Raw genomic sequence first — 20,239 nt, forward strand, 5'->3', positions numbered from 1 at the left:
TAAGATTAGATGTCAGGTACAGGAAAAAAAACTACTAAAAATCCAAACATGCAGGCTAAACAACATGCTTCTGAATAACCAAAAAATCACAGAAGAAATAAAAAAGAAATAAAAATATGCATAGAAACTAATGAAAATGAAAATACAATAACCCAAAACCTATGGGATTCAGTAAAAGCAGTGCTAAGGGGAAGGTTCATAGCAATACAAGCTTACCTCAAAAAATAAGAAAAAAATCAAATAACCTAACTTTACAGCTAAAGCAACTAGAAAAAAAAGAAATGAACCCCAGAGTTAGTAGAAGGAAAGAAATCATAAAAATTAGGGCAGAAATAAGTGAAAAAGAAACAAAGGAGACTATAGCAAAAATCAACAAAACTAAAAGCTGGTTTTTTGAGAAGATAAATAAAATAGACGAACCATTAGCTAGACTCATCAAGGAAAAAAGGGAGAAGAATCAAATCAGCAAAATTAGAAATGGAAATGGAGAAATCACAAGAGACAACACAAATACAAAGGATCATAAGAGAGTACTGTCAGCAACTATATGCCAATAAAATGGACAACTTGGAAGAAATGGATGAATTCTTAGAAAAGTATAACCTTCCAAAACTGAACCAAGGAAGAAATAGAAAATCTTAACAGACCCATCACAGCACGGAAATTGAAACTGTAATAAAAAAATCTTCCAACAGACAAAAGCCCAGGACTAGATGGCTTCACAGGTGAATTCTACCAAAAATTTAGAGAAGAGCTAACACCAATCCTACTCAAACTCAGAAAATTGCAGAGGAAGGTAAACTGCCAAACTCATTCTATGAGGCCACCATCACCCTAATACCAAAATCAGACAACCAGGCCATAAAAAAGAAAACTATACAGGTCAATATCACTGATGAACATAGATGCAGAAATCCTCCTCAAAATTCTAGCAAACACAATCCAACAACATATTAAAAAGATCATACATCATGACCAAGTGGGCTTTATCTCAGGGATGCAAGGATTCTTCAGTATTTGCAAATCAATCAATGTGATACGCCACATTAACAAATTGAAAGATAAAAACCATATGATTATCTCAGTAGATGCAGAGAAAGCCTTTGACAAAATCCAACATCCATTTATGATAAAAGCTCTCCAGAAAGCAGGCATAGAAGGAACATAATAAAAGCCATATATGATAAACCCACAGTAAACATTATCCTCAGTGGTGAAAAAGTGAAAGCATTTCCCCTAAAGTCAGGAACAAGACAAGGGTGCCCACTCTCACTGCTACTATTCAACATAGTTTTGGAAGTTTTAGCCACAGTAATCAGAGAAGAAAAAGAAAAGGAATCCAGATTGGAAAAGAAGAAGTAAAACTCTTACTGTTTGCAGATGACATGATCCTCTACATAGAAAAGCCTAAAGACACCACCGGAAAATTACTAGAGCTAATGAATATAGTAAAGTTTCAGGATATAAAATTAACACAGAGAAATAAATCCCTTGCATTCCTATACACGTAACAATGAGAAAAACAGAGAAATTAAGGAAACAATTCCATTCACCATTGCGAGGAAAAGAATAAAATACTTAGGAATAAATCTACCTAAAGAAACAAAAGACCTATATATAGAAAACTATAAAACACTGATGGAGATCAAAGATGACACAAATAGATGGAGAAATATGCCACTTATTTACAAAACAGACTCACAGATACAGAAAACAAACATGGTTAAGGGGAAAGGAGGAAGAGCAATAAGTTAGGGGGGTGGGATTAACATATCACACTCCCAGATACAAAATAGACGAGCACCAGGGGACTGAACAGCACAGGGGACTCAGCTCAGCAGAGTGCTCTAATAACCTCGGTAAGGGAAAAGAATCTGAAGAGGAATATATATATTCTGTATATCCATATATTCAGGTGTATGTGTGTGTGTATGTGTGTGTGTGTGTGTGTGCCTGAATCACTGCCATACCCCTAAAACTAACTTGACATTATAAGTCAACTATACTTCAATAAATAAATATTTTATATATGTGCATATATATAAAAAATAAACGCATATATATAAAAAATAAACTCAAGTTACCTCTTGAAAACAAAAAATCGAGTAGCTTAACAATTAACTTTTCTCAAAACTTTGTGTAGAGTCGATCAAGACGGCAGATGCTATACTGGCGTCCTGTGTGGCTTGGGGTGCAATCCGACCACAGGGGCCCCAGTCCTGCCAGAACATGACATGGAGCTTGCGTTTGACGTGCAGTTCAGCGTGGAGGATATTGTGGAGGTAAGGCTGCGGTTATCATGGTGTGGGAGCTCCTCCTCACTCCGGTTTTGCTTGTACAGCCGTTCAACACGCTGTGTCTGACATGGTGCTGTTAACACAGGCTTGTACCTCTGGTCTCTCTGTGATGAGAACCTTTTCACAGACTGTACTGAGCTCCATGAGGATCAGAAAGGTGGCTCAGTGGTAAAGAACCTGCCTGCCGGTGCAGGAGACCTAAGTGTCGTGGGCCCGATCCCAGGGTCGGGAGGGTTCCCTGGAGGAGGGCGTGGCAACCCACTCCAGTATTCTTGCCTGGAGAATCCTGTGGACAGGAGCATGGCGGGCCACAGTCCATGGGGTCGCAAAGATTTGGACATGAGAATTGATGCTTTTGAACTGTGGTGTTGGAGAAGACTCTTGAGAGTCCCTTGGACTGCAAGGAGATCCAACCAGTCCATTCTGAAGGAGATCAGCCGTGGGATTTCTTTGGAAGGAATGATGCTAAAGTTGAAACTCCAGTACTTTGGCCACCTCATGCGAAGAGTTGACTCATTGGAAAAAACTCTGATGCTGGGAGGGATTGGGGGCAGGAGGCGAAGGGGACTACAGAGGATGAGATGGCTGGATGGCATCACTGACTCGATGGACGTGAGTCTCAGTGAACTCCGGGAGTTGGTGATGGACAGGGGGGCCTGGCGTGCTGCAATTCATGGGGTCACAGAGTCAGACACGACTGAGCGACTGATCTGATCTGATCTGAGGAAGTGAGCACGTGTGCCCGTACACACACCGACTAGGGTTTGGGGGATAATTGCATTGAAGCAGGTGAGGGAAAAGGAATTTTGGAAAACAGTGCTTGACTGGCAACAGTTAGGCTATAGATGAAAAGAAAATGCACAACACTTTTCTCCTTGGTAAAGTTATTCTCAAGGAGTGCAAGTTCTGAAATGGCTCAGCATGTTACTGGAGTTGAACAGGTGAGTGAGGGATGTGGGCGCCAGTTTCTTACTGTGGGACAGGGCCTGGAGGCGGGCAGGAGAGGAAGGCTGGGCACACCCTGTGAAGCAGGATGACCGAGAGGCATGGTTCAAGGGTATTCGTGTCTAACTGCATGCAGGCGAGTTACATGTTCATGAAAAGTGGAAGTCGCTCAGTCGTGTCTGACTCTTTGCGACCCCATGGATTATACAGCCTATGGAATTCTCCAGGCCAGACTACTGGAATGGGAAGCCTTTCCCTTCTCCAGGGGATCTTCCCAACCCAGAGATTGAATCCAGGTCTCCCACATTTCAGGCAGATTCTTTACCAGCTGAGCCACAGTACTTGATCTCAAACTTGTGCCTGAATTCCCCAGTGCTCTGAGAGCCAGAAACAAAGGCAGCCAGTAGTCAGCCATGAACAAACCCAGGGCCTGACGGTAGTTTCTGATAGGATTTTCCAGTAAGAGGATCTGGGGTTCCCCAGAGAAATGGGCAGAGGAAGTACGTGAGCCCGGGGCTTCTTGTAGTGCTGGGAAGTGAAGATGCCCTCAGGAAACAAGGGCCCACCGGTGCCAGGGCCGGAGCTGTTAGAGCCACAGAATAAATGGCGTTGTGTTGGATGATAACCCAAGAGTGTCCAGGGATATAAACCAGTGATTGAATAAACAAATGAGGAGAAGAGACCAATCTTCTGTCCTGGAGGATTCCCAACAGCACTCGAGAGGTGCAGCTGAAACCTCCCCTTCCCCCTCCCCCTGCTTTAGGAGTGGACTAGACTTAGTGACCGGCTTTCACTAAGCCTGGCAGAGACTGCCTGGGCTCAGTGGCCAAGGCCAGCCTCGCTGGTGACCCGTCGTGATGGCACACACATCCTGATGTGATGGAGTGAGAAGGGCCCCCGTGTCTGTGGGCTTCTCCCCCAAATTCACCACCCCAACCTAGTCATGCAAGAAGCATCACGTAGGCCCAAACTGGGGGGCATCTCCCAAGATACCTGACTCCTCAGGACTGTCAAGGTCTCAAAAGACAGGAAAAGCCTGAGAATCTGCCTGGGAGCAGGAGGAGGCGGGGGAGACGTGACTGCAGGTGCCGTGGATTGGGTCCAGGAATGGGAAGAGGACGCCAGTGGAGAAGCCTGTCAGAGCCCGGTGTCTAGTTAACAGTGTAGTGCTCAGGTCAGTCCTTGGCTGTGACTGGTGGGCCGCAGGGGCGTGGCGCGGGGGTGGTGAGGGGCGCAGGAGTTCGTTTAGGTTTTTCTGTAAGGTGGCTCCAGTAGCAGTGCGTTGCCTTAACTTTATCCAAAACAGTTTTGTTAGATTGTGTTGTGACAGCTGTCAGTATCAGCATTCATTTTTAAAAAAAGCTTATCAAAGTTGGTTAATTTTTGTGTAGCCGTTTTAATACTGAAGATGGAAAAGAAAGCAACATTTTTGGTGCATTATGCTTTATTTCGAGAAAAGTAAATGCAACTGAAATGCAAACAAAATTTGTGCAGCACATGGAGAAGGTGCTGTGGCCGAGCGAATGTGGCAAAAGTGGCCTGCAAAGTCTTGTGCTGGAGACTCGTCTCTGGATGTGCTCCATGTCAGGTAGATCAGTTGAAGTTGATGGTGATCAAATTGAGACCTTAATGGAGAAGAATCAACGTAATACCATGCAGGAGATAGCTGACATACTCAAAATATCCAAATCAAGCATTGAAAGTCGTTTGCACCAGCTTGGTTATGTTAATGACTACGATATTTGGGTTCCATGTAAGTGAAGAAGACCTTGATTGTATTACTGCATGTGATTCTTTACTTAGACATAACAAAACCATTCTGTTTTTAAAACAAATTGTGATGGGCTCTGAAAAGTGACTCCTGTGCATTGATGTGGAACAGAAAAGATTATGGGGCAAGCGAAATGAACCATCACCAACCACACCAAAGGCCGGTCTTCACCCAGAGAAGGCGATGTTGTATTTATGGTGGGATTGGAAGGGCATCCTCTATTATGAGCTCCCTCTGGAAAACCAAACAATTAATTCCAGCAAGTACTGGTTCCAGTTAGACCAAGGGAAGGCAACACTTGACGAAAGCATCCAGAATTAGTCAACAGAAAACCTTTAATCTTCCATCACGATAACACAGACAGTATGTTTCTTTGGTGGCCGGGCAAAAGCTGTTACAGCTTGGCTGGGAAGTTCCAGTTCATCCACCGTATTTGGCAGACATTGCACCATTGGATGTCCATTTATTTTGGTCTTTACAGAATTCTCTTAGTGGGAAAAATTTCAGTTCCCTCTAAGACTGTAAAAGGCGCCTGGAACAGTTCTTTTCTCAAAAAGATAAAAAGTTTTTGGAAAGACGGAGTTACGAAGTTGCCTAAAAAATCACAGAAGGCAGTGGAACAGAACAGTGAATACACTGAACAAAGTTCTTGGTGAAAATGAAAAAGGTGTCTTTTATTTTTACTTAGAAAACAAAGGGACGTCCCTGGTGGCGCAGTGGGTAAGAATCGCTCTGCCAGTGCAGGGGACTCGGGGTCAGCCCCTGGCCTGGGAAGATCCCACATGCCTCGGAGCAGCCGAGCCCACGTGCCGCAGCTTCTGGGGCCTTCTCGCCATAGCGAGAGAAGCATGGCGATGAGAAGTCTGGGCGTCGCAACCAAGAGGCACCCCGCGCCACGACTAGAGAGAGCCCGAGACAGCAGTGAAGACCCAGCGCCGCCGCGAATGAGCGAGCCTCCCAGCCAGCCCAGTGCTCTATGTCGTCTCTAGGTTACCTGTAACACCTGCTGCTGCTGCTGCTGCTAAGTCGCTTCAGTCGTGTCCGACTCTGTGCGACCCCATAGACGGCAGCCCACCAGGCCCCATCCCTGGGATTCTCTAGGCAAGAACACTGGAGTGGGTTGCCATTTCCTTCTCCAATGCATGAAAGTGAAAAGTGAAAGTGAAGTTGCTCAGTCATGTCCGACTCTTCGCGACCCTATGGACTGCAGCCCACCAGGCTCCTCTGCCCATGGGGTTCTCCAGGCAAGAGTACTGGAGTGGGGTGCCATTTCCTTCTCCAATACATGAAAGTGAAAAGTGAAAGTGAAGTCGCGCAGTCATGTCCGACTCCTAGCGACCCCATGGACTGCAGCGCACCAGGCCCCTCTGTCCATGGGATTTTCCAGGCAAGAGTGCTGGAGTGGGGTGCCACTGCCTTCTCCCCCGTAACACCTAACACAGTGTAAATGCTCTGGAGATAGTTGCCAGTGTTCAGTAAATTCAAGTTCTGCTTTTTGGAACTTTGTGGATTTTTTTTTTTTTTTTCCTGAGTGTTTTTGATCCAAGATTTGTTGAATTCACAGATATAGGGGCTTCCTGTGTATAAGATACAAGTAGGTTTTGAACAGTGTAGCCCCATGGGCTAAACTATTACATTCTAGAACAGAAGTTTAAAGAGTGTGCTTAAACGGAAAAGTCTGAACCCTCCTTACTGGTTTTTTTTTCCCTTTTGTCATTGTTTCTTAAATTATGATAGTTGGTGGCTCAGACAGTAAGAATCTGCCTGCAGTGCAGGAGACCCGGGTTCAATAGCTGGGTTGGGAAGATCCCGTGGAGAAGGAAATAGCAACTCACTCCAATGTTCTTGCTGGAAATCCCATGGACAGAGGAGCCCAGTCCAGGGCCACCGTCCACGGGGTCGTCAAGAGTCTGACACGACTGAGGGGCCAACACTCACTTCACTGGTGTCATTTTTGCCTTGATCGTTTGTTCCAGAAACCATACCGACGATAATTGTGAAAATATTAAGTTGAATGTCTATGAATTACTTAAATGTGGATTGAGATTCAGTCATGGTAGAACGGTGTGAGCATGTACCTTGCTGTTTATTTACAGATTAATATTCTCAGAGCTGCTGTCAACAAGCTTGTGTGCGATGGACCGAATGGATCAAAGTGTCTTGGGCCAGAAAGGATCGCGCAGTTACAGGATAACAGTCGCCAGAAACTTTTAGGGTGAGCTGTGTGGCCACGCGGGCTTCCTTCTTAGCCGTCTGGACCATGGGTGTCTTTCATTGTCTGTGACACGATGCAGTGTGCTGGGTTAAGGCTCTGAAGTGGGGACGTGTCTCCAAAGTGCCGGGACAGAGGCCTCAGCTTCCTGGGAGCAGCAGGCTGTGTCCTGGGTGGCCACTGGGAGCCGGGCAGGAAGCAGGGTGGTTTGAAAACAGTGTAATAAAGAGAGCCCTTCAAACAGCACCGGCAGGGCAGAGGGAGTCCACAGTGGGCACCTTGAGGGCAGAGAGATGAGGGGCCCCAGGCTTGAGGACCACCTCACAGGAGTTGGGCCCCTCTTGTGAGCTTCCCAGCTGGCTCAGGCTTGCCACTTGCTGGACTCCCCGTTGACCAAGGCCAGCCAGAAGCCCTGCGACCAGGGCCCTCACTGGGGCAGCCCGCCCGTGAGGTCAGGTCAGCCTGGAGGGCTCAGAGGAGGCCGAGGGGGAAGGACACGGTGGGGAGGAGAAGACAGAGGCCCTCGGCACGTGGGGTCCCACGAGCCACTCTCAGCCTCTCTCCCTGCTGGCCTCACCCCTTGCCCGGCCCGGGACGGTGGCCTGGGCCGCCGGGAGCCAGCTGAGGACAGCGAGCAGCAGGGCAACCGCGACAGAGGCTGAGGTGCGCTTTACATCAAAGTTCACACACACGCAGCACAGAGGCCGTCTCAGTGTGTGCGCCCCGGCGGATGCACCACGTGGTCAGCAGCGGAGTGACGCCGTGCTGTAAAACACTGGAGGTCCTCATAAAGCTGAGAGACCCCCAGCAAGATCCGCGTGGAGGAACGGCACGTCCCCACGTGGCGGAGGCCCCGGGACTGTCCCGCTGCAGCTGTGCTCTGCCCTGCGTGTCCTGAGGGCACCTCCCCACCCCCAGGGCGGGCAGCCGGTCCTGACGTGCTGGGCTCCGCATGGAGGGAGGGAGGTCGGGTGCAGTTCAGTGGTTGTTAGTAAGCCTGTGGAGTTGTGCTAAGCACTACACAACTCTGTTCCAATGTTTCTGTCATCCCCAAAGCTTACTTATAAATAACCTTAGAACAGAATTGTGGGGATAGTCACACAATGCTGTAAATCTACTAAAATTATTAAATTGCATACTTAGGAGTAACTAGTTTATGGTCTATAATGACCTCAAAAAAGCTGGTTTAGAAGCAGCAGTGCTTCTGTGCACTTGTCAGCATCTCCTGTCCCCGCCCAAACTCCAGGCAACCACTGGCCTCTTACGGTCTCCATAGATTTTTCTTCTCTGAAAATTATTTATAATTGGCCTAATGACTTTAAAAACCTGGCTTCGTTTGTTCAGCCGAGTGTATTTTGAGGCTCATCCGTGTTGTGATGTGTTTATCCTCTTGAATGACTGGTGCTCCTCCGTGTGCGTATGTCGCGCTTCGTCCGCCTATCCACCGGTTGTTGAAATGCTTGGCTTGTTTGCAGTATTAGGCTTTTTGAGTAATGCTGCTCTGGAAAGGCACGCAGCCTTTGAATGGATGTGTATCTTCTTCTCTCTTGGGTAGATATCTAGGAGTGGAAGTGGTAGGTTGTATGGTAAATTTGTTAATTTTTTAAGAAATGGACAAACTGGTTTTCAAGCTGACTCCCATATCACATCCCCGCCAGCAACGTGTGGCCGTTTCCTTTTCTCCATCGTTGCCTGCACTTGGTTGTGGGTTTTCTATTGTAGTTAATCTAGTGGCCTGACAGCGCAGTTCAGTATCTTAGTCGTGTCTAACTCTTTGCGACCCCATGGACTGCAGCACACCAGGCTTCCCTGTCCATCACCAACTCCCAGAGTGTGCTCAAACTCATATCTATCGAGTTGGTGATGCCATCCAACCATCTCATTCTCTGTCATCCCCTTCTCTTCCTACCCTCAGTCTTTGGTAGCATCAGGGTCTTTTCCAGTGAGTCGGTTCTTTGCATCAGGTGGCCAAAGTAGTGGAGCTTCAGCTTCAGCAGCAGTCCTTCCAGTGAACATTCAGGACTGATCTCCTTTAGGATGGACTGGTTGGATCTTCTTGCAGTCCAAGGGACTCTCAGGAGTCTCCTCCAACACCACAGTTCAAAAGCATCAATTCTTTAGCCTTCAGTTTCTTCACAGTCCAACTGTCACATCCATTCATGACTACTGGCAGAACCATAGCCTCGATAAGACGGACCTTTGTCGGCAGCGTCTCTGCTTTTTAATATGCTAAGTTGGTCATAGCTTTTCTTCCAAGGAGCAAGCGTCTTTTAATTTCGTGGCTGCAGTCACCATCTACAGTGATTTGGAGCCCAAGAAAGTGAAGTCTGTCACTGTTTCCATCGTTTCCCCATCTGTTTGCCGTGAAGTGATGGGACCCAATGCCATGATCTTCGTTTTTTGAATGTTGAGTTTTGAGCCAGCTTTTTCACTCTTTTTCACCTTCATCAAGAGGCTCTTTAATTCCTCTTTGCTTTCTGCCGTAAGGGTTGTTATCATCTGCACATCTGAGGTTATCGATGTTTCAGATCTTTCACATTTTTTTAATTGGGTTGATTGTCATCTCATTACTGAGTTGTAGGCATTCTTTCTAAATGCTTGCTGAAAGTCTCTTATGAAGATGTAATTTGCAGATACTTTCCCCGTCATGTAGTTTGTCTTTTCGTTTTCCCTTTTATTTTCATATTCTGAAGAACACACAGACTTAATGTTGATGATGTCTGCTTCATCTTTGGTGTGGCGTATGCTTTTGGTGTTCTATCCAGTGTCACAAAAGTGTTCTCCTCTGTTTCCCTCTCTCATGTTTGTGCTCAGTTGCTCAGTCATGTCCAACTCGTTGTGACCTCATGGACAGGCTCCTCTGTCCGTGGGCTTTTCCAGGCAAGAGAGCGAGTGGGTGGCCATTTCCTTCTCCAGGGCGTCTTCCTGGCCTGGGGGCGGCACCTGTGTCTCCTGCGTCTCCCGCGTCCGCAGGCGGCTCTTTACCGCTGCAGCGCCTTCTTGTGTTCAGGTTTTGATCCATTTTGAGGTGATACTTGAATGTGGTGTGACAGTAAGAGGCTTGGAAGTTCGTTTTTTCACATGCGAACATCCACTTGTTATATGTTATAACATAATTTGCTGAAGAACTTTCTTTTCCCTCATTGAATTACAGTGGCACCTGTCAAAAATAAAGTGGCCATGAGTGTGAAGGTTTATTTGTGAACTTCCTATTTTGTTCTGTTGACTTATGTGTGTTTTAATAGTAATTCTTGAAATTGAGCAGTGAGTCCTTGTGTTTCGTTCTTCTTTTTCAGTGTTGCTTTTACTTTTCTAGATCCTTTTCCTCTCCATATGCAAGTGAGGCTCAGCTTGTCAATATATACAGGAAACCTTGCAGGAATCGTGATGGGGATGCGGTGAATCTGCAGATGAGTGTGAGGAGAATGGCCATCTTAACAGTACTGAGCCGTCCGGCCAGCAGGATGGAGTGCCTGTCAGGTGCCTTCAGCTCCCCTGACACCTGCTGTGGTTTTGGTGTGCAGTGCTTGCACTTTGGTTAAATTATTTCTAAATATTTTTCTCTTTTTGATGCTGTTGCGAGTTTAAATAATTTTCTTTATTTTTGCATTGTTCATTGCTACAAATGAACAGTTGATTTTTATATGCTGGTCTTTTACCCTTGACCTTACTATATGGTTAGTGCTAGTAGTTCTTATAGATCCTTTAGGATTTCCTACATACAGGGTTCTATCTATGAGTAAAGACAGTTTTACTTCTTCCTTTCCAATCTGTATGCTCGTAATTTTTCCCCTGTTTTATTCTGCTGGTTAGAACCCTCAGTATGTTGTTAAACAGAGGTGATGAGAGCACATGTCCTTGCCTCGGCCCCAGTTTCAGGGAGAAGCCTTGTCACTCGCTGAGTGTGGGGGTGGCTGGAGGCGTTCAGCAGAGGCTTAGCAGCAGCAGCAGCAGCAGAGGCCCTCCATCCGGTTGAAGGGGCTCCTTTCTGTCCCTAGTGTGCTGGCAGCTTTGATTGGGGAAGGATGTCACATTTTGCCAATGCCTTTTTTTGTGTCTGTGAGAAAATTGTGTTTTTAAATTTATATAGTGCATTAATTGCTTTTTGGATGTTATAACTAGCTTTGCGTTCTTGGGGTGAGTTCCACTTAGTGTGTAATTCTTTTGATAAACTCGTTTGCTGTTTCTGTTGTTAGGGTTTTCCCTCTGTGTTTCTGAGGCTCACTCACTGGTCTGAAGTTTCCTGTGATCTCTTTGTCAAATTTGGTATCAGAGCGGCACTGGCTTCACAGAACGAGTTTAGGAAGAGTTTCCTGCCACTCTGTTTTCAGAAAGAGTTTGTATAGGATTGATATTATCTCTTTAAATATTTGATTGAGTTTACCAATGAAATCATCTGAACTTGGACTTCTCTTTGTGGGGAGATTTTAAATTACTACTTCAATTTCTTGTGTTTTAGGTCGATTCAGAGTTTCTATTTCTTTTTAAGTCAGTTTTGATAATTTGTGTCTTTCTAAGAATTTTGCTCAGTTCGTGTAAATGAACTAGTTGGCATACAGTTGTTCAGAATCTTCTCCAGGAACCCTTTCCTCTGTATAGTCAGAAGTCACGTCCCCCTTTCTTGCTTTGGATTTTGTGTGTATTGCCTCTCTTTCTTCTGGGTTAGCTTAGCTAAAGTTTATCAATTCTAGTGATCTCTTCGAAGAACTAATGTTTGGTTTTGTTGATTTTTTTCCCCCTAATGTTTATCTTTTCTGTTTCGTTGATGTTTATCTCTGCCTGGAAAATCCCATGGATGGAGGAGCCTTGGTGGGCTGCAGTCCATGGGGTCGCCAAGAGTCGGACACGACTGAGCGACTTCACTTTCACTTTTCGCTTTCATGCATTGGAGAAGGAAATGGCAACCCCCTCCAGTGTTTTTGCCTGGAGAATCCTGGGGACGGGAGCCTGGTGGGCTGCCGTCTATGGGGTCGCACAGAGTTGGACACGACTGAAGTGACTTAGCAGTAGCAATGTTTATCTCATTGTAATTATTCCCTTACTTCTGGTTGCATTGGGCCTAACTTGCTCCTTTTCCAATTTCCTAACTTAGAAGCTTTATTATTTTGAGAACTTTTCTGTTACAGACATTTAAACCTGTAAAATTCCCTCCATTACTGTTTTTGCTGCATCCCATACTTTCTGATCAGTGGTATTTTGATTTTAATTCTTTTAAAAGTACTGTCTAGTTTCCCTTGTGATTTCTTCTTTGATGCATTATTGAGGTGCATATTGTTTAATTTTCAAATATTTTTTGAGATTTTCCAAATATTCTATGTTGTTACTATATAATGCATTTCCATTGTAGGCATTACACAGAAATGAATGACCCCAGTCTTTCATAATCCCTTCTCACATGTACTGGGACTTGCTCTGTGGCCTGGCACACAGTCTTTCCTGGAAAGTGTTCCTTGTTCACTTGAGAAGAATACATGTGTTGTTGGGTGGGGTGCTCTGTAGATGCTTGGTGGGTCCATGGTGGGTGGTGGCCTAGGATTCACTATGCTTGCTGATTTTCTTTCTAGTTCTATGAAAATCAAAACTGGGACATTACAGTTTCTAATTATTGAGATAGAAGTATTTCTCTTCTCTGTCAGTTTTCCGTTTCTGTCTTTTGGGGGCTCTGTTAGACACGTGTACATTTATAAGTGTCGTATCTTCCTGAGGTGTTAGCCCTTTTACCATTATGAAATCTCTATTCTGATAATCTTGTTTAAAAGTCTGGTTTGTCTGACATAGCTGTTCTGCTTGGTTTGGTTACTGTTTGCTTACTGTTTTCATGACGTATCTTTTCCCGCCCTTTTAGTTGAAAGGGCACCTGCATCTTTGCATCTTTGAAAGCCTTCTTTCTGCCCTGCCGTGCTCTCTCCTCCCTGGGGACTCCACTGTATGGTGTTTGGTACAACTGACGTTGTCCCGCTGGTCTCGGAGGCTCTGCCATTTTTTCTTCCTCCTCCTTCTCCCTGCTGTTCAGTTAGGGAACGTCCGTTGCTCTGTCCTTAAGTTCACTGACTCTCTGTTCGTCCATCTCACACCGACAGATTCCTATAAGGACTTCTTCATTTTAGTTACTGTACCTTTCAATTCTAAAATTTCTCTTTGGTTCTCGTGTATAGTTTTAAACTTTTAGTGAGATTTCCTTTGAGTCATTGTCATCGTGTTTTCCTCTATCTCTTTAAACACGGTTTGCTTTAAGTCTCTGTGTGTGCTTGCAGGGACCTCTTTGAAGTTTTACCTGCTAAACCCACGTCCGAGCCCACCCACTCAGCCTCTGTTGCCTGCTCTCCTTTTTATTCCTGAGTATGGGTCACGCATTCCTGTTTCTCATATATTTTGCTAAAGATTGAGTATTTTAGGTAATGTAGTATATTAATGTAGGGTTTTGATTCTTCCCTGCAGAATTCTGCAGAATGGGTTTCCCTACCATGTTGTAAGGCCGCTGGTACCTTTTTTTTTTTTTAATTCTCCTTTTATTTTTCAGCCTGGCTGGTTAGGGGTTGTCCTTGTGTCTGCATTGCTCAGTGCTCAGCCATTGATGGATCAGAAGTTGTGCTTGGACCTCTGAATCATTAAGTTTTCCACCCTGTGCTGGTGGGTCCGTGTGGTGGTTGACAGTACCTCTAGGGTTCAGGCAGTGTTAAACTCTTTCCTGGCTTGTATTTTTTGCCAGGGTCCTGTGGCAGGCTGGGGGCCTTCGTAGGGCTCCTCTGCACCTGTGTGTGCAGCTTCTCCATCACCCTGGGGTCGTCTGGGAGCCCCGCTGGCCTCTGCCGCTCTCGGCCCCAGGGTCTCCCTCGGGCATTTCCGGGGAGTCTGCTGGTCTGCACTGGCCCCAAGCAGGACCAAGGCCAAAGGCTCGCAGAGCTGGAGGCTTTCTCCCTTCGATTCCTCCTGCACTCGTCTGACTGTGCTGCCAGGCGTGAGGCTTCACCCTCTGCTGCACACCAAGTGAATGCAGTCTGGCCACAAGCATGCCTGTTCTCACAGCCAGCTCCCCTGGAGCTCTGGAGTGCCAGGTCAAGCTGCTGGGGTGGGTGTGAGTGTGGCAGGGAGCAGCCCCAGGTTTGAACTCCGCAGACTCCAGTCTTGCTGCCTAGAGTTCAGCAGTTTTTCTTGGATGAATGCTTCTGAACTTGTTTGCTTTTGGTTAACATCCAGAGCCTTCATATGTGTTCCTTGGACAATCGTGTCCAGTTTTATACTTGTTGGGGAGGAAGGAGGTGCAAGAAGATTTGCAAACTTTATTCTCTTATTGCTAGAATTCTCTATCTCAGCCTTTTGACATTTCCAGCTTGTCACAGCTGCTTAAGAGTAAATGGTATAACAGTTTCTGTTACATTTCCCAGAACTTGACTCAGTGATGCAGGGATGTTCGGTAATGGAGCTGCCTCCACTGGTTGCCAGGGGAACACAGACCACATCGGTCAGCCTTCGAGACTGCATCACTCCATTCTTTTCCTGCTTTTGAATGTATGAAAGTGAAAGTCAGTCACTCAGTTGTGTCCGACTCTTTGTGATCCCATGGACTATATAGTCCATGGAATTGTCCAGACCAGAATACTGTGTAGCCTTTCCCTTTTCCAGGGGATCTTCCCAACCCAGGGCTCAAACCCAGGTCTCTCACATTGGGAGCAGATTCTTTACCAGCTGAGCCACAAGGGAAGCCCAAGAATACTGGAGTGGGTAGCCTATCCCTTCTCCAGCTGATCTTCCTGACCCAGGAATTAAACCTGGGTCTCCTGCATTGCTGGCAGATTCTTTACCAACTGAACTATCAGGGAAGCTCTTTTGAATGTATAGTGGATTAAAATATTTTCTGATCACAATTACATAAATTTTGACCTTTAAAAAACTTACTGGCGTTATAATCCTGAGCGAAAGTACATAGAATTTAAATCTCTTTAAATATCATAGTAGTGTTTTCAGTTACTAACATATAATTAAGATGACTTAAACTCTCTTTTTTAAAATTTTAGTTTGTTCTGTCAGTTGAAACCAAGAGAGAAGGTTGTTCCTAAGTGGTACGAGAAGCCGTACGAGTGGAATCAGGTAAGTGAGAAACCGGAGGCGGTGTGGGCCACCTGCCCCCAGGACGGACTGGGAGGAGCCTCAGAGGGGCTCAGGGAGGGACTCACAGGGGCTTAATGGAGAGACTCGGAGGGGCTCAGGAGAGACTCAGAGGGGCTCAGGGTGGAGGATGCGGGAGAGCAGAGAGAGGCGCACGGAGGAGCGGGCGGCGCCCGCAGGCAGCCTGCCACTTCTGAATAGTGCATTGCTCGGTCGCTCCGGTGTGTCTGACTCTTTGCAACCCCATGAACTGTGGCCCTCCAGGCTCCTCTGTCCGTGGAATTTTCCCAACAAAATACTGGAGTGGGTTGCCATTTCTCTTCCAAGGGTCTTCCTGACCCAGGGATTGAACTCGAGTCTCCTGCATTGGCAGGTGGATTCTTTACCGCTGAGCCACCGGTAGCCCTCTGGATAGTACATTGTATGTTAAAAGTTAGGCCCCAGGCTGATCATCCTTTACTTCTAGATAACGCAGGTGCGGGTGTGTGGGCGAGCGCTTGGGGCTTGCTGTTGCTTTAGTTGTTGGCTGTCGTGGCGATGTGCCATACAGGGGTGGCCAAAGCAGCAGCAGTTTATTCTGTGACAGCGATAGAGGCTGGATGTGGCGCTGCGGGTGCCAGCGCGGTGGGGTTCTGCCGAGGGCCCTCCTGCTTGGAGACATCCACCTTCTCACTGTGCCCTTGTGTGGCAGAGAGTGGGCGGCACACTCTCTGGGGTCTCTTCCTGTAAGGGCACTAATGCATCGTGAGAGCCTCCCCCGCACCTCCGTCTAACCCGACTACTGCCCAAAGGCCTGCCTCCTAATACTGTGACCCTGGGGGTCTGGATGGCACGGTTAGGCCCACAGCATTTGTGAAGTGTGGCAGGGCCCACACCGGGCACCGTGACATTTCCTGCCCATGAGATTTAGAGAAGAGAATAAAATGTGATTGCAGGAAAGGAGCCCAGGGAGGAATCGTAAGCTCTAATCCTAGAGCCAAGAGAAAAGAAGAGACGTCAAAGGCAAAGGAAAAGGGGAAGAAACAGCCAGCTGACGGCAGAGTTTCAGAGAATAGCAAGGAGACCTAAGGTCTTCTTAAGTGAACAGTGCAAAGAAATAGAGGAAAACAATAGAATGGGAAGGACTAGAGATCTTGTCAGGAAAATTAAAGATATGAAGGGAACATTTCATGCAAAGATGGACACAATAAATGGACAGAAATAGTATGGACCTAACAGAAGTAGAAGATATTAAGAAGAGGTAGCAGGAATACACAGAACTGTACAAAAAAGATCTTAGTGACCTAGATAACCAGGATGGTGTGACCACTAACCTAGAGCCCGACATCCTGGAATGTGGGCCTTAGGAAGCATCACTATGAACAAAGCTAGTGGAGGTGATGGAATACTAGCTGAATTATTTCAAATCCTAAAAGATGATGCTGTGAAAGTGCTGCACTCAATATGCCAGCAAATTTGGAAAACTCAACAGTGGCCACAGGACTGGAAAAGGTCAGTTTTCATTCCAATCCCAAAGAAAGACAATGCCAGAGAATGCTTAAACTACCGCACAATTGTACTCATCTCACACGCTAGCAAAGTAATGCTCAAAATTCTCCAAACTAGGCTTCAACAGTATGTGAACCGAGAACTTCCAGATGCACAAGCTAGATTTAGAAAAGGCAGACGAACCAGAGATCAAAATGCCAACATCTGTTGGATCATAGAAAAAGCAAGGGAATTCCAGAAAGCATCTACTTCCTCGTTGACTACACTAAAGCCTTTGTGTAAAGTGAAGTGTAAGTCACTCAGTCGTGTCTGACTCTTTGCAACCCCGTGGACTATACAGTCCATGGAATTCTCCAGGCCAGAATACTGGAATGGGTAGCCTTTCCCTTTTTGGAGATCTTCCCAACCCAGGGGTCAAACCCAGGTCTCCCACATCGTAGGTGGATTCTTTACCGGCTGAGCCACAAGGGAAGCCCTTGGCTGCGTGGATCACAACACACTATGGAAAATTCTTAAAGAGATGGGAATACCAGACCACCTTATCTGTCTCCTGAGAAACCTGTATGCAGGTCAAGAAGCAACAGTTAGAACTGGACATGAATAACGGACTTGTTCCAGATTGGGTAAGGAGTACGTCGAGGCTGTATATTGTCACCCTGCTTATTTAACTTATATGCAGAGTACATCATGAGAAATGCTAGGCTGGGTAAAGCACAAGCTGGAATCAAGATTGCCAAGAGAAATATCAACAACTTCAGAAATGCAAATGACCACTACCCTTATGGCAGAAAGCAAAGAAGAACTAAAGAGCCTTTTGATGAAAGTGAAAGGAAGGTGAAAAATCTGATTTAAAACTCAACATTCAGAAAACTAAGATCATGGTATCTGGTCCCAACACTTCATGGCCAATAGATAGAGGAAAAATGGAAACAGGGAGAGACTTATTTTCTTGGGCTCCCAAATCACTGCAGATGGTGACTGCAGCCATGAAATTAAAAGACACTTGCTCCTTGGAAGAAAAGCCGTGACCAACCTAGACAGCTTATTAAAAAGCAGAGATACCACTTTGACAGCAAAGGTCCATCTAGTCAAAGCTATGGTTTTTCCAGTAGTCATCTATGGATGTGAGACTTAAGGAAGCACTCAGACTTTTGAATTGTGCTGGAGAAGGTACCTGGACTGCAAGGAGATCAAACCAGTCCATCCTAAAGGAGATCAACCCTGAATATTTATTGGAAGGATTGATGCTGAATCTCTCTCTAATACTTTGGCCACCTGATTTGAAGAGCTGACCCATTGGAAAAGACCCTGATGCTGGGAAAGATTGAGGGCAGGAGGAGAAGGAGACGGCAGAGGATGAGATGGTTGGATGGCATCGCTGACTTAATGGATGTGACTTTGAGCAAACTCCCGGAGATAATGGAGAACAGAGGAGCCTGCATGCTGCAGTCCATGGGGTCGCGAAGAGTCGGACATGACTTAGTGATTGAACAGCAACAATCCTAGAGCCAGGGCTGTCTTTATAAATAAACCAGCTGGGGCACTGGTTCCTCATCCCTGTGGCAGGGGAAGGGAGACGCTGCCCCCAGAGACGGTGTTTCCTACTCCAAGTCTGACAGTCACTTCCGCTGCAGCGTTCCTGCGGTCCGTGTGCTCCGTGACGGGGTCCCCTGATAGAGCGCTGAGCACCAGTCACTGGAGCTGCTCCGTCACGTGCACGAGCTCTGCCCTCGGGGAGGGGCGTGGAGGGTGCGCCGGCCACCTCTCCCACAGCCTCCATGGTGGGTGTGAGGAAGCCGAGTTGCACTCTGGGGTTGGTGGGTTTCAGAAAACTTACACGTGCTCTAATGCCTCTGTGAAGTTACTGTTCATGTTTACGTAAAAGAATGCATGGGAGATGTCTGAGTAAAGGTTACTGTACTGTTAAGACGAATTGAAAGATGGCACAGCAGATGTATAGTATTTGGTGTTGTGAGAGTAGAGAAGCATTCTATAAATATTCTTGGGACATTGAAGGAGTGCTTCTGCCCTCTCTGTACACACACACACACAAGGTCTGTGTGTGTTGTAACTTTGTTTTACTTTATGTCTAGAAAAGCGCTGTTGCAGAGCCTGACTGGCCCTTTTGCCCCAACAGGTCGATCCGAAGCTGGTGATGGAGCAGGCGGACCGGGAGAGCAGCAGGGGCAAGAACACCTTCCTGTACCAGCTCCACAAGCTGATCGTGCTCAGCTCCTAGAGGGCGGGCGCCCTGCCCCTGCGAGCCGCGCGCTGCTGGGGGCTGGAGGGTGGTGTTTCTGTTCACGTGGGAAGAACTGGGAAAAGGCTGGTCTTCTCTAGAAACAGAAAATCACTGTATTAAACATTTTGGGAAAAATTTTCTGAAGGAAGACTTCATTTGGAAAAAGGTTCTCTTTTGCTCTGTTGTTAGATATCCATAGGTAGTGTTGGGTGTGAGGTTCTGGATCCAGCGTGTGTTCCGCGTTCTTGCCGTGGTTTAAATGCCTGGGCCCAGGGAGACCAGTGCTCCCAGCTGATGACAAGGGGAAAGCTGGGTGTCCTTTTCCAAAACCATGTGACCTTTTCTGACTTTTTTCCGTGAGGGGAAATATCTAATTTCGGTAAAAATACTTCCGTTTTGTGTATCTCAGGTTTTTCCTTAAGTTACAATTCTTACTCCACGTTTTGGAAATGAGAGAGATCACCTGGTCACTAGCATATCTAATAAAAGTATTAGACCGAGTTTGTTTCTGACAGTTTTAGTCAGAGGAGATTAAAATATATTTTGTTCTTAAAAATAATAATCCAGATTTATAAAACTGATAAAGCAGTGTTCAGTTCAGTCACTCAGTCGTGTCTGACTCTTTGCAACCCCATGGACTGCAGCACTCCAGGCCTCCCTGTGCATCACCAACTCCCGGAGCTCAGCTTTTTATAGTCTAACTCTCACATCCATACGTGACCACTGGAAGAACCATAGCCTTGACTAGAGCTTCCTTTGTTGACAGAGTAATGTCTCTGCTCTTTAATATGCTGTCTAGGTTGGTCATAGCATTTCTTCCAAGGAGCAAGCATCTTTTAATTTCATGGCTGCAGTCACCATCTGCAGTGATTTTAGAGCCCCCAAAATAAAGTCTGTCACTGTTTGCATTGTTTCCCCATCTGTCTGCTGTGACTTTTATGAGAGGGTGAGCAGCAAAGCAGAGCTGCTGTAAAGGCAGCAGCCAGCGAGATCTGAGTTAGTTCTCACGCGGGTGTGACCAGCTGGAGGGAAGGTCTGGACCGGCCAGCGGGCGGGTAGGAGAAAGGGTCCTCCTGAGTGGGGCTTCCAGGGAGACAGCTCGCGGCTGGTGAGAAAACACGAGAAGCACTTGGGTTTGGTCCGATGGTGGGCTCGTGACCAGGAGCTCATGTGGAGGA

The 20,239-nt window shown here is 46.4% G+C and overlaps 1 protein-coding gene across 3 annotated transcripts in view; it reads left to right on the plus strand.

The window, feature by feature from the left end:
• Positions 1-19,974, plus strand: part of TDRD9 (tudor domain containing 9) — a 111,971-nt gene extending 91,997 nt beyond the window's left edge. For all 3 annotated transcript variants that reach the window (XM_055555808.1, XM_055555810.1, XM_055555809.1), the window contains 4 exons: positions 2,144-2,282; positions 7,110-7,228; positions 15,241-15,313; positions 18,957-19,974. In XM_055555808.1, the coding sequence (XP_055411783.1) occupies positions 2,144-2,282; positions 7,110-7,228; positions 15,241-15,313; positions 18,957-19,058 (433 nt within the window). In that variant the 3' untranslated portion in view covers positions 19,059-19,974. The remainder of the gene's footprint in view (positions 1-2,143; positions 2,283-7,109; positions 7,229-15,240; positions 15,314-18,956) is intronic.
• The last annotated feature ends 265 nt before the right edge of the window (positions 19,975-20,239 follow it).

Source organism: Bubalus kerabau, chromosome 19 (assembly GCF_029407905.1).
Source record: "Bubalus kerabau isolate K-KA32 ecotype Philippines breed swamp buffalo chromosome 19, PCC_UOA_SB_1v2, whole genome shotgun sequence".
Classification (NCBI taxonomy): Eukaryota; Metazoa; Chordata; class Mammalia; order Artiodactyla; family Bovidae; genus Bubalus; species Bubalus kerabau.